Genomic DNA, 14,119 nt, shown 5'->3' with positions numbered 1-14,119 from the left:
AATATCTAGCCCCAGAATGAGAATAGAGCATTCACAGAGCTTAATTCTTAGATCTGTGTACTTATGTTCTAGAAAAAGTAACTCCTAAAGTGCTTTACATGCTAACCTTTTATTTTTTTTAATCTAAGAAGTAAGACACATACCATTTTTGTGACTCTTTGCCAGAAGATTATCATTTACATAAATATTTCTTTCAAAGGCGTAGTTTAAGGCATTGAGCTCAGGAGGTTAGAATAGAGACTTCAATCTGTACACCAGCAGTGGGCTACTGGCTTCTGAACAGAACCTTTGTTCATCGTATTCAGAACACTGTTCACATTCAGACTTAAGTAGAGCTGGCATTAAAATTCAGCTAATTTGTTTCATGTGATTCATCAGCTGTGTATTTTATTTAAATCTATGTCACATTCTCTTTCAGCATTTTAGTTTGTAGATTTAAGTGCTGAAATAGGCCACTCTTTAACTCTTTGGTCCCTGACCTCAATACTGACTTAGTCTTCATTTTGCTGGTTTTAAACTCTTGTCTAGAGTATTCAAAGTAAATACGCATAACTGAAATGTGCATTAACGTTAGTTTTTAAACTTTATGGTATTTCATTTAAAAACATGTACATTTACATGGTGGAAAACCGTAACGTAGTAGCCAAATTTTCCTGTAAAACTGACATGATCAGATTTTGCCAAGTGGACAAGTTTTACTTTGATAATACCTATGGTCTTAAATTTTTCTGTCTTTTGAGCATTCACTCTTGATGTGAAGAAAGGAGTTAATTGTAGATGCTGCTTATAAAAGCATAGTATAGCAGAAGCATTCATTTGTTAGGTACATGGTCTGTTTAACTGTTTTCTTTAATATCTGGTAAAATTCGCTCTCTGTAACTACCTGAAGGGAGGTTGTAGTGAGCTGGGGGTTGGCCTCTTCTCTCTTGTACCTAGTGAGAGGACAAGGGGGAATGGCCTCGTGTTGCGCCAGGGGAGATTTAGGCTGGACATTAGGAAATACTACATTTCTGAAAGAGTGGTCAGGCACTGGAACGGGCTGCCCAGGGAAGTGGTTGAGTCACCGTCCCTGGAGGTGTTCAAGAAACATTTACAGCGTTGAGAGACCTGGTTTAGTGGGGTTGTTGGTGGTAGGTGGATGGTTGGACTGGATGATCTTGTAGGTCTTTTCCAACCTAGCTAATTCTGTGATTAACTGGGATGTCTTAATTTCACTTTTAGTATAGCGCAGGACTACTAATAGATCAGAATGGGAGATTTGCACACGGTTGAAATATGTTTTTGATGTAAAAGAGTTGCACTTACTTCAAGCATCTAGCACTGCTCCTGAGTTTCTTTATTTCTCTTAATACTAAATCCTCAATATTTTGTGTAAATCTGCCGTTGTTATTTCCGGCATAATCCCATTGTACCTGAAGTAGTAGGGGACCTGAAATAAAGATCAAATAATGTCATTGTTTTTAAAAGCTAACAAATTGTGAAATAAGAAAATTCAGCTAATTATAGACTTAGTTCATTAGCTATTTTTAAAAAATACAATTCAGTTCCAACCAAATTTTTTTTGAAGTGTTATGTTTTTTTCACACTAAGGCAAACATTTAGTACTCCTCATTCCTCCATAAAACTCCTTAATACTAGAGCATACAAAAAAAAAAAACACTACAAGACACACCAAAAAAAAAAAGCCACAAAAAACCACCATTGCTTGACAGTAGTCATAATGCATCAACATTGACCATGTCTCGCTGTTTTGTTGTCTCTTTTATTTGTTTTTGTTTGTTTGTGTACTTGAACTTTTAACTGTGGAACTTCTAATTTGTGTATCAGAATTTGAATGAATATTTTTCAGTTAATGCTCACATGTTAACTTGCCATTACTTTGGATTTGATGTTACAGAGCTATAAATTCCTGATCTGATTTGAGTGAATAGCCATACTCTAATTATTATGGTTTTATAATTTATCTATTATTCTCCCTCCAGAATTTCAAAAAATATTCCTACAACTAAAGATGTTGAACCACTGCTTGAAATTGATGGAGATATACGGAACTTTGAAGTATTTTTATCTTCGCGAACGCCTGTTCTTGTAGCACGTGATGTAAGAACATTTTTGCCATGTACTGTGAACTTAGATCCCAAGCTACGAGAAATCATTGCAGGTAAGTCTGTTTTCAAATAAATGAAAAATGATAATTGAGGTAGAGCTACTTTGCATATTGCACAGGATCCTGATTTGTTCGTCGGTTCAGACCTACACATCAGCTGACCTGCCTTCAGTAACAAGCTGTTCAGTTTTACTTTGTAGCTTTCTATACAGGCCAAATCATACTAGACTAAAGCAGTTCTTCAGAAGGAACAAAGTACTGTCCGTGATTGATTCAAAGATAGATCTAGCAGTTGTGGGAAAACAGTACATGCATCACAATGATATTTTATTTGTAGAGATGCAAATTTATTTCCAAGTAGTTGTTAACAGTTTTGAGTAGTATTAGTTCCTTTAGAACTGAAGCCAGTGAAATAGAATGGAATGTCTCCAATGTGGTGCATCCACTGCTGGACACCTGTGCAGCTGGTACCTGTCAGTCATTTTTTTAGTCTGTGTTATGATGATATTTAAATTGCTGATGGGACAGCTGTTGTTCATTGTTACTACTAGTTTGTAGTCTCAAAAAATGAACTCTCATAACAAATGACAGTAAATACTCTGCTTAACTGCTGAAGTGGACTGATGTGACCTCTAATATGGCAGAGGTTGCTGTTTGATCTGGAGTAAGGCTAAGGCATCCTAATATTTCTCCTTGTGCAAAGATGCTAAAACTTTGAAGAAAACCAGATCTTTGAATTTAAAATGGGATCTTTATGAGTTTTTGGTCTGACAGTATCCTAAGTGGGATCTGAACCCCTTGTGTTTTAATATGTACCCATTGCCTCTTGTCCTGTCATTGGGCATCACTGAAAAGAGCCTGGCTCCGTCCTCTCTGCACCCTTCTTTCAGGTATTGATAGACTTCGGTGGGATACTCCTGAGCCTCTTATTCTCTAGGCTCAGCAGCCCCAGCTCTCTCAGCCTCTCCTCACAGGAGGATCTTCTTAGCCCTCTGGTGGGCTCTTTCCAGTATGTCCGTGTGTCTTTGGTACTGAAGGGCCCAGAACTGGACACAGTTGGCAAACAAATCAAAACTTGCTCAAGTACCTCAGGCTCAATCTCATTCTCCTTTTATCTTTGTTTTTCAGATGTTCGTGCTGCAAGAGATCAAATGAATATTGGAGGACTTCCTTATCCCACATTACCTTTACATGAGGCACCTGCCAGAGCAGCGTCTCTGTTCAGTCAGCCTTCATCAGCCTGCTCTTCTACAGCCTCTTTCAATGGACCTTTCAACAGTGGAGTTCTGTCACCCCAACCTCATAGCAGTTACTATAGTGGTATGACAGGTCCTCAGCATCCGTTCTACAATCGGGTAAATAATCAAGAACCAATTCACGTTCTTCTCATTTAACCTGGTAGTATTGCAGATGATGTCTGTGAAATGTTTAAAAGACCCATGCAAATTATATTTAGAAATGGAGTCTTGTCCAAAAGTCAGTACATTTCACAGTAATGTTCAATCATGTAGTCTCGTGGAGAATTGTGGTAAATTGCATTAGAATATTACGCAAAGGGAAAAAGGTCAAACACATTGAGATGCTGCTCAGTTGTAGGGTACTGCAGGTACCCTCTACGTATATACATATATATATACATATTGCCTTTTAAATGGTAAATTCTGCACACTTCTTCGCATACTTGCTTACAGTCGTTAGAGAAGATCATGGCTTTTTCTTGGTAATTTAGGTTAAAACATGCAGAAACTTAAGTGAAGTACTGCTCAACAAGAACCTGTCTAGACATGTCTTTCCTTTTATCTCTTTTTAAAGTTATTCTGGGATCTCCTTCTGTAACCAGTGCTGCACTAGTTTAAAGAATTAACATAAATTGCATAAATGTATAATTTTGAGTTATTTGTGGGCAACAGAAAACATAGTCCTAGAAATGGCTCACTTGTAATTTGCAATGCTTTACTGTATAGTGGGATTGAATCTAAACAATGTAAGATAAACTGTTTTTTTAATATTGTTCCAAGTTACTAAGGTATATATCAACTTACTAGATGAGACAACAGTTTATAAGAATGCCTTTTTAGATGCATTTTACAACAAAATTTGTAATACTGATCTGCTTAGGGTGATTTAGTTAGTGATTACTTAAAATTTGAGCACGCTCCACAACTAAATTGTAACTTTGTATTTTTGTGAGATATATTCAGTATTTTTAAACCTCATTTTTTCCTTTTTTTTCCTGCAATGTTATCAGGGAGAAAAAAAATATTCAGAAAGCGGATGTAAGTCATAGATTGCTTCTATATACAGTTTTAAGTAGTGAGGTTGGATAGTACGTTAAGGTTCAGTCTAACAAGTTGGGAAAAAAAAATGAGTTATTCTTTATGTTCTTTAACCAAGGCAGAAGAGAGTATATTTAGCACAGTGCCTTTTATCTGTTCTAAAATTATTCTTATATTTACACTATATTGAGCATATATACTGTTGTTTAAAATAACTTAAAATGACATATTCTTTGCCCAACACTGATAGATACTTATCTTATTAATCTTCCTGCTGATACTGACTCACTTAATTCAAGTGAGTGTTTAATTGGAAGCCCTGTTTTCATCTGTTCCTGTACATGACAAGGTTTTAAGTATGTGGTAACTTGAAATTGAAACTTACATGTTTTTATGACTTTAATAATCCATAAAAGAAAATGCAATTATTGGTGAGTCATTAGCTGTTTGTATAAGTATTTTATTTGTTCATTTTTATTAAGTGCATACATGGACTTCCAGGCACGCTTATTTTTCCTTTTTAAGACTCAAGTATTTTTGTTTTGGCCTTTCTCTAAGGAATTTTATACTGCTTTTCTAAGGTATAAAACACTGCATACTGACATAAATAGTGAGAACCTCATAAGGTAGAAAAGGTTTTCCGAGAGCATTTTCAATCGCATTTCACTTCTCAGATTTTTAGAAGAATGATAGTTAATAAAAGAACGTTGACAGATGAATAGGATCTCCACAACAATATAGTAAAGTACCTGAGGGAGGTCTTTGGATACCTGGATGACACAACGCAGTGGGGTCAAATGCTGCTCTGGGCATGTCTGAATTTTATGGCAAAGCATTCTTAAGTTCTCAGGATGGCCTTTTTCTGACCAGATAAGTTCCTGTCCTGTTGTTTATAGCGATTATTTGTTCTTAAGGAAGAAGCAAAACAAAACTTTGAGCTCTTGGGAAAAGCTCGTGTTGCTTATTTTCAAGAAATACTACTCCTATGTTATGCATGTTTTTGCGTTGTTCTTCAGATGGTCCCGTGTTATGCTCTTGAACTTCCAGTCACATAATCTATTTGTTTTTGGTATAAGGCCCCATTCTCCCAGTGTATGGCTGTGTTGTGGTCCAGCTTAGCAGCTCTTCAACATGGCACTTCTGCTCTCAGTTTTGGACTGTGATAGAGAGCTAACAGTTTACCCCCGTCTAGTTCCCTGGTGACAATCGCAGCTGTCACCAACCATTGCTGAGATCATATTTCTAATGAAGAAGATGAGAGCACTAGGCATGTCTAAACTTCCTGAGTGAGAATGGGAAATTATGGAATGTAAGGATTTTGTTTATTTACATCAGTATAGCAGCAGATTCTTTGATGCCTGGGCCATGCTTATGATTTATAGGCTATCTGCAAACTTGGAGAACAGCTCTGCACTGGTTTATGCCCGGTGTGTATTTATATTGGTCCCATGTTTTCATGACACCTGTATTATCATACTTAGAATGAGGGCTGAGACTGCAGAGTTTAAATTTAATATTGGAGAATTAATTCCACAGGTGGGAAGCAGTGGAGTAGCTGAAGCGGGCATGAGGCATAATTAGAAATTGTGGAAAAATTGTAGTATAATTGCCTTATTGGACAAATTTTTTCATTGCTTTGTAGATTGATGACTCGCAACTAAAAAGCAGGTGCTCACTTTGTTTCAGAGAGTAGTCTTTGCAGTGAGAGCTAGGCGTGTGAATGTGGTATCATAATTAAGCATCTCATGCTTGTGGGTTTTCCGTGTGGTTTAAGCTGCTAGTGGAAAATGGAAACATTTAATTATTCAAGAAATAACATAAACTTTTTCTGAGAAGAGTTTTATTTCCACAACGTACCATAGGGTGTGTGCCTCATGGCAGTGAATTTTCTGAATCGTCCTGTATTAACCAGTAAGTATGAGACAAAGCCTAGGAATCGGTTCTCCTATTTATCTAGCCAACTAAAGTTTAAAAACCAGAGAAAAAACAACTCCCACATTTAGACTAATGATTACAATGCGTACCATGCATCTCCATATGCTGGAAGAGCATGTGAACTTTTTGTGGTAGTAGCCTGAAAGTGTGTGCAAAGACTACCTGTTGTAGCTAAGAATAGGGAATCAGATGTATTTTTTTGTAATTACTCAGAGTTGGTGCGCATACCATCTTAGTTGATGTACACATGAATTAACTTGTCATCTCTCCATTCATTCACTGCTGCTTCTGAATGCAGAAGGCTTTTTTTTTTGTTTTGATTTTTTTTTTTCCTTCTTGATAAACCCAAAGTGGGATACTTCCACAAGTTATCCACAAGGCCATCAAGTTATAACATGGTTTAGTCTGAATTTGGTGCAGTAGACTACTTAAAATCTTGTCATGTGCAGAAACATAAAGCAAGTAGTATCTTTTGTTTGATGAATAGCAGGATAGTATATTTTTTAAGTGTTATGTATAAAAACACCAATATGTTTTTGGATTGTTTCATTTTTTGTTTTTTTTTCTTTGCTTTTGAAGAACCCAGTAAAGAACTGAAAGTGAAGAGTTGTATAATTCTCTTTTTCCCGAAGTCTGAAGACTGTTGGTTTTCCATTACATTGCCTTAAAAGGGAATTCATAAGGAAATGAAGGTCTTTACTTCAAAACCAAATTCACAGATAGGTCAAAAACAAAATTCTAACAGTATTGGAAAAGCGTTTCTTAAGTATGTTACTAGTTGTAAGGCTTGTGATTCTCAAATGTACACACATGCACGCCTTTTAGTCTCATGCCAGTGGGTAGCGTGTGGATTTCAGGAAATATGTTCATACAGCTGATTTTAGCACTTGAAGGACTGGAACATATGGAGTACTTTGTTCAAAATGAACAAACTATTTCATGATTTTGAGATCCCTATATCTCTTGGAAGTGACTTTATTAACAATCACTTATTAATATAACTTTTATTTTCGTACAAGTGTCTTGGGTTATGATGAAGCATTTTATATTTTACTGAAAATCTGATTATGAGTTCAGCAGCTCTGACATCACTGAAAAAAATTAGAAGTGTGAAACCTTACCACATTTTCAGAACAGCTGTTAGAGTGTAACTACTATGAGTGCCCCAAATTTGTTCCTCCTGCAAGCCGTGTCCTGGTACCTGCGCCTGCTGGCTCTCGGGGGAGCACTGGGGGGGGAGGGAGGGTCAGTTGCTGAGGGATTTTGAAGAACTGACTCCAGAGCTTTTGAGTGAATTCCGCTAAATGCAAAAAGTAAAGAACACTTAATAATTGCTCTTTTCACTTTGTTAAACTCAACTGTGGAATATGTTTTGTTGAAATAAGTTTTATTTTATTATTACATTTTGATTTGTGTAATTGTTTGTCCTTTTTTTTTTGTTACGTTTATTTTTTTTTTCCATAGCCATTCTTTGCCCCATGTCTTTACATGCCAAGGTATTACCCTGGCAGTTCTCATCTCATCTCACGTCCACTAAAAACGAGTTTGTCCAGAGATCAGAACAATGGCCTAGTAAGTATTTTGAAGGTTAATTCACATACTAACCTAGACAATAAGTATAGTGAATAATGTAAATGAAAACTATTAATGGTGATGCAGTATTAGACAAGTACAAGCTCTTTTTTTATAAATAGTTTAAGCAAAGGTGTTATTGATATGTAATGCAAAACGTATTTTGTTTTAACTTTAGAAGCTACTTAGAGTTGAAGACAAATTCTGACATCCAGGGATCAAGACTGGAGGAGTCTGACCTGTAATATTGCAGGAAAACATTTCACTGAACATGCCAACTGTGCTGCAATAAATAAATTGATTCAGTATAATGTCATAAGAAGAGTTCTGTTGGTGAATTTATATTCAAATTCTATAATAATACAAATCCTTTGACATCTGGAGAAGATAAGGGATGTAATTTTAACATTGTAAGGATTTCTACAGATTGAAAGGCCAAAGCTCCTAAGTTCTTCCAACTTAAAAGCAATGTTTTAATTATTCAAATAAAACAAAATACATTTTGTCTTAAGTGTGCATTAGTTATAGCTTGGTTTTGTAAGTATATATAATTCAACTTTATTTACCCATTGAAAAGGAAAAATAAACTGACTTTTCTGGCTTCCTATAAAATAATAAAATTCCTATTAAGAATATTGATTTTACTGACAGATGGCTGTTCAAATGGAATTAAGAACTAAAGAAAGGTTTTTTTTTAAAAAAAAAAAAAGGCAATAAAAGCCTTACTTGTCAATGCTTTAATTCTAGGATATTGATACATTGAACAAAGTTATCAAAAGGTTTTAAAATCTTTTATGACTAACAGAAAACAAATGTTTCTGTCAAGTAATGTATTATTATGAGATCATTCTCATTCATTAGTTACTTCATATTTTTTGTTTAGCCCTTGATCATTTTACCCAAACCATAATATTTTGTTGTTGCTAGGATGTTATCAAGGAGGATGCTGATGAGGGGCTTTCTTCACCCACAGACCCCTCAATGGTAAATGAGTAGTCATGTGGTGTGGAAATTTTAGCATCTCATTGCTTTTTTCAGCAGTAATGAGTCTGCATTAATCGTAACTGCAGTTCACTAACACTGCATCAGTGGCTTTGGTGGGCATATAGAATAGCTGAAAACTAATGTAGTTCGTGAATGAATTTAAGAGCTAATATTTCACTTATAAGATATAGTATATTTTTTTCCCTGTAGTTTTTCACTTGCCTTTCTTAGTAGCTATTGTGTGTATTGTGGTAGTTCAACAGAGTGAAGAATGACAGGTGGTCATTCATGACTTTGATTTTAGAGCAAAGTAACTTCATGTTTCCTGCTTTAGTCAGCTCTCACCTGATCCCTTCTTCTTTAGCTGGTGGCACAGAGCCGCTGCAGTTAACGCAGTATAAAGCAGTGTTCTGTGGAAATAAAATAATAGGCCGTAGGTTTATTCTTGAATCAGAACACTAACGTTAATATTTTCCGTGACTTGTTCTTTCTTTTTTAGTCTCAGTATTTGCACAAAGATGTCTTCTTTATGGGTATCTGTTTTAATTCTAACTGGGAATCAGTGAAAAGTCATGTGGATATCCTACCACCAAAGAGGCTAATACAGTTATAATCATTCTCTTAAATTTTGCTGCCATTGTTCCTGTTGGCAACAGTTACTGTTAAAACTCCAGTTATTTTCTGTCTGGTAAATCTGTGCAAAAAAAAAAAAAAAAAATTTGTTGTGCAATGGAAAAAAAAAAGAACGAAAGGAACAACTTACAAACGCACAGATTCAAGAACTACTGTATTTAACTGCATGTAAACTTCATTTATCAATTATGAAAATACAGTGGAGAATTTACCCTAAAGTTCTGTTTCCCAGGTCATCATCTGCTCTGAGTGAAGGGATGACTTTTGAGGTAAATTCTTCTTGCAGTCTAATTTTGGAGGTGCTGATGTCTTCTCTGTATTTGATTTCTTATCTCAGTATTTCGTTGTCCTCCCAGTCCTTTGCACCTCGTCAGTGTGAGAAGAGAAAGCAGTAGAAGTATGTGTGTATTTGTGAGCGTGAGGAGGGGACATGGGATTGAAGAGTGGAAACTCATCTCGGGATGAAGTAGTACATCAGCTCCAGGAACAGACCTGGATGTGGTTGTTCCTCTGCTTGTTACCGTCAGTGTGCGTCATAAGCAGATAGGCTGCAGATTCAAACAACAATGGAAAATACTTGTGTAATTTACAGGATCTGATGGCTGTGGGTTACAAAATATAAGAGTTACATCATAAAAAAGAAAGTTTGAAGTAATGACAGTGAAGAATTTCATTATGTCCATTTTTCAGAGTTTACCCTGCTGTGAAACCCAGTAGTACAGAGTATGAGATTAGGTTTACCTTACATTGCAAATAGAAAGTTCTGAATTTTTGGAAATCTCTTGGGTAGTTTACAAGGATATTGTTAGTGGATGGTATTGGTGTGCCTGACAAGTTGCCTCACCAATGTTTCCTCTATTCTAAAATTTATTCCTCTATTCTAAAATTTTGCAGTCTTCATTGAAATTTCATTGAAAGGAAACAGTGAAAGTATTATGCTTGTTGAAAATATTGCATTTGTCCATAGATTATAGTTACAGTAATTCCATCCAGCTACTAGGTCGCTCTCAATTGATGGATCACTACCACTATATAAAGGATACAGTTTTAACTTGTATCTTAATATATGGACTGGTGCATGTAAATTAATGAAATATACTAAAAAAAAAATTGCATTAAGTAGTTAATGAGCACCAAGGCTTGTAACTGGTTTGAGGACTGAAAACAAGAGGGGCGTGTAGAATCAGAACTGACTTTCATGCAAATCTAGGAAGAAGGCAGAAACATTGCAATTTTACTATTGTGTGAAACAGAGTTAATCATTATTTTTAATATTACAGAGCAGGAAATAGCTACTGCAAGATTATAAGTTTTTTAATTCAGATCATCATTGATACTCCTTGCATGAGCTGACAGAGCTGTGCTGAGGATGCTTTGTGAACAACTGAGGCCCCTACCATTGTTGGCCATCTGACATTAGGGTGGAGTGGAAGTCTAAAATTCCAAATCCTAATCATTAGTCTTCTATAAAACCAAGCTTAATGAAAATCAGGAATACACTGAGAGCAGACATATATAAATAATCTGGGAAGCTGTCCCTGGGGACAAAGGAATGAAATGGAGCTGGCAACTCTTTGAGGACATCTTTGTTAGAGTGCAAGAGGTCTCCATCCTCAGGTATAAGAAATCAAGCAGGGGAGGCAGGAAACCAGCATGGCTGAGCAAGGACCTGCTACTCAAACTGAGGGAAAAGAAGGACATGTATAGGCAGTGGAAGCTGGAAAGTGTGGCCTGGGAAGAGTGCAGGGATGCTGTCCAGACATGCAGAGATGGGATCCGGAAAGCCAAGACGCAGACGGAACTGAACTTGGTGAGGGATATGAAAAATAATAAGGGATTGTGCAGGTACTTGAAATCAGAAAAGAAAGGCCAAGAAGAGTGTACCCCCTCTGATAGATCAGAAGGGAGAACTGGCTGCAACAGACATGGAGAAGGCTGAGATACTCAGACAAGTTGTTTGCCCTCAGTCCTCACCAACAGTCTGGCTTCCCATGTCTCTCATGTCCTGAACCTCTAGGTGAGGCTGGGAGAGTAGAATCCCTCCCACTGCAGGAAAAGAGCAAGTTCATGACCACCTGGTAAGACTGAATGTGGACAAGTGTTCCAGGGTCCTCAAGGAACTGGCTGATGTAGTTGTCGAGCTGCTCTCCACATCATATTTGAGAAGTCATGGCTGTCATGTGAAGTCCCTGGTGACTGGAAAAATGGAAACATCACTCCCATTTTTAAGAAGAGTAGAGAGGAACACCCAGAGAACTGCAGGCCAGTGAGCCTTGTGTATGTGCCTGGGAAGATCATGGAGCACATCCTCCTGTAAGCTATATTAAGGCACTTGTGAGATGTGAAAGTGATCCTAGACAGTCAGCACGGCTTCACCAAGGGCAAATCGTGCCTGAGCGATCTGGTAGCATTCTTCAATGGAGTGATGACACTGGTGGACAAAGGAAGGGCAACTGATGTCGAATGCCTGGACTTGTGCAAGTCTTTGATATGGGACCGTGCAACATTCTTGTCTCTAAATTTGAAAAAGATGGATTTGAAAGGTGGGCTATTCAGTGGATAAGGAATTACTTGGAAAGTTGCAGTCAGAGGGCTGTGGTCAGCAGGTCTATTGACAGCCAGTGGAGGCTGGTGATAAGTGGTGTCCCTCAGCGGTTTATCTTGGGACATGGTGCTTTTTAAAATCTTTATCAATGATGTAGACAGTGGGATTGATTGCATTCTCATCAAGTTTGCTGATGACACCAAGCTGAGTAGTGCAGTTGATATGACAGAAGGAAGAGATGCCACTCAGAAGGACCTGGACAGGCTTGAAAAGTAGTTGGGGTGGGTGGGCTGTGAGTTCCCTTCCAGCCCAACCATCCTGTGATCCTATGTACTTTAGGATAAATACAGGATACCCTTTAAGAAACTAAGTGCTTTTCTAGAGTTTGAGCATGAATGAAGGTGTGTGGCATAGGAGTTCTCTTTTTATGTATTTTCCAGGTGCTTTTATGTGGTGGTGTTGCACTTTGAATATTTACTTGTTAATCCTCTTGTTTGTTCTTAAAAGTACCGTTTCAGTTCTGTGAGTGGTGTTTAAAAAAAAAAACAAAAAAATAACACATGCTTAGATACAAGGCTTCAAAATTATGTGAGGTACACATGTGATGTAATGTCATCTTGAAATGGCAGGAGAATGTGTTTTAAGCTAGATTTTCCATTAGAAATATAATGTAATACTTCAGGGCAGGCAAAGTGCAGCAAGTGTTGTGCTGTTTTACAAGTACAAATCAGAGCAGTGTTTTCTTAGGAAAATGGTATTCACATAGCATATACTAACTGTGTTTTATGGAGGTCTATCTTAAAAGTTTCGGCTCATTATGAAAATATCCCAGTACAGTACTTTTCTGTCCTAACGTGGTTTCCGTTGTTTACTTGAGAGTATGTCATAAGTATATTCAATCTTTTTGATGTCACTTTAAGCTGTTGTTTCTTTTTGTTCTGTTTTGTCCTCTCCTCTAAGCTGTGTAAGTCTGGGTTAAGCAGACCAAGACAGGTACAGCCACTTTCTGTGAATTATCATTCACTTTTTAGAGTCATTTCAGAAGCTATCATGCTGGCGCTTCATGCTGGGCTGTCTGTAAACTAATGCTCATTACTAGCCTTGAGGTTTGTTTTGACAAGCTGCTTTTAGCTTTTGCATGGCAAATACTTTTCAGACTAATGTTCTTTAAGCATTTTTAACAAAACCAATAAGGCTGAAAAATATGTCAGTTTAAGTACAGTTTTAATTCACTTACATGATGGCGATATCCTTAAAGCTTTTGCGTTACTTATTCTTCAGAGAGTGCTTTTTATCAAGAATGATTTGGATTAATGTGCATCTATTTCAAACAGTTCACACTTTAACAAAAATAGTCTAAATATTAGATTGCTTTGCCATAAATTTTTTATACACAGAAGGAACTTTCTAAACTAACTCTTCATGCTTGCAGAAAGTATGACTTGTTCATGATTGTTTAAAAAATATATATTTTGATCTGAAGGAGAATTGTTAAATTAGAAGTGTCTTAAAAACTTCTTTTGTTTGCAGATACTGATAGATACTGTTTTTAATGGATTGAGAGAACAAAGGCAATACCTTGCACATATTGCTTAGGGATCATTCACTGTAGTGGTACCACCATGTAATTTTGGCTGTAACTGTTTCTTTTGTTTTAGTAGATATAACTACTTTTTGGAAAGAAAGTTTTAATTTGAATTAATTCATTGCCTATCGTTTATTGATGTAATATAACTCATACCAATAGCAAATAGTGTGTTTATAGGAAAATATTAGACAAAACTGTTTGCCAGTCTGAAGGAAAAATGGAAGTGGTTTGGTGGTTGGCTTATGTTCTTATCTTGATGAGGATTTTAACTGTGCTAGAAATCACGCTGGATTGAGATCTGAATTCACTCCTCATTAGGTGCCTAATACATTAACTAGTCAGGTATTGTAGGCACCTAATTGGGAAGACATTGCAGAGCCTGAAAAGTAACTGTCTTGTCCTTGGATGGAATACCACCAAATTTCTGCATTAGGTCCCTGCATCATAGTGAAGGTGTAATACTTAATTTTATACAATAA

At 36.7% G+C, this 14,119-nt stretch overlaps 1 protein-coding gene across 5 annotated transcripts in view; it reads left to right on the top strand.

The window, feature by feature from the left end:
• The window catches only part of KIDINS220 (kinase D interacting substrate 220), a 62,729-nt gene that overhangs the window by 41,860 nt on the left and 6,750 nt on the right, over nucleotides 1-14,119 (top strand). For 2 of the 5 annotated variants that reach the window (XM_021390494.1, XM_021390493.1), the window contains exons 23-25: nucleotides 1,983-2,161; nucleotides 3,236-3,462; nucleotides 7,783-7,890. In XM_021390494.1, the coding sequence (XP_021246169.1) occupies nucleotides 1,983-2,161; nucleotides 3,236-3,462; nucleotides 7,783-7,890 (514 nt within the window). The other 3 variants (XM_021390497.1, XM_021390496.1, XM_021390495.1) reach the window with 3 other exon arrangements.

This window comes from Numida meleagris, chromosome 3 (genome assembly GCF_002078875.1).
Source record: "Numida meleagris isolate 19003 breed g44 Domestic line chromosome 3, NumMel1.0, whole genome shotgun sequence".
Lineage (NCBI taxonomy): Eukaryota > Metazoa > Chordata > Aves > Galliformes > Numididae > Numida > Numida meleagris.
This window is presented reverse-complemented; position numbering and strand designations above follow the sequence as displayed.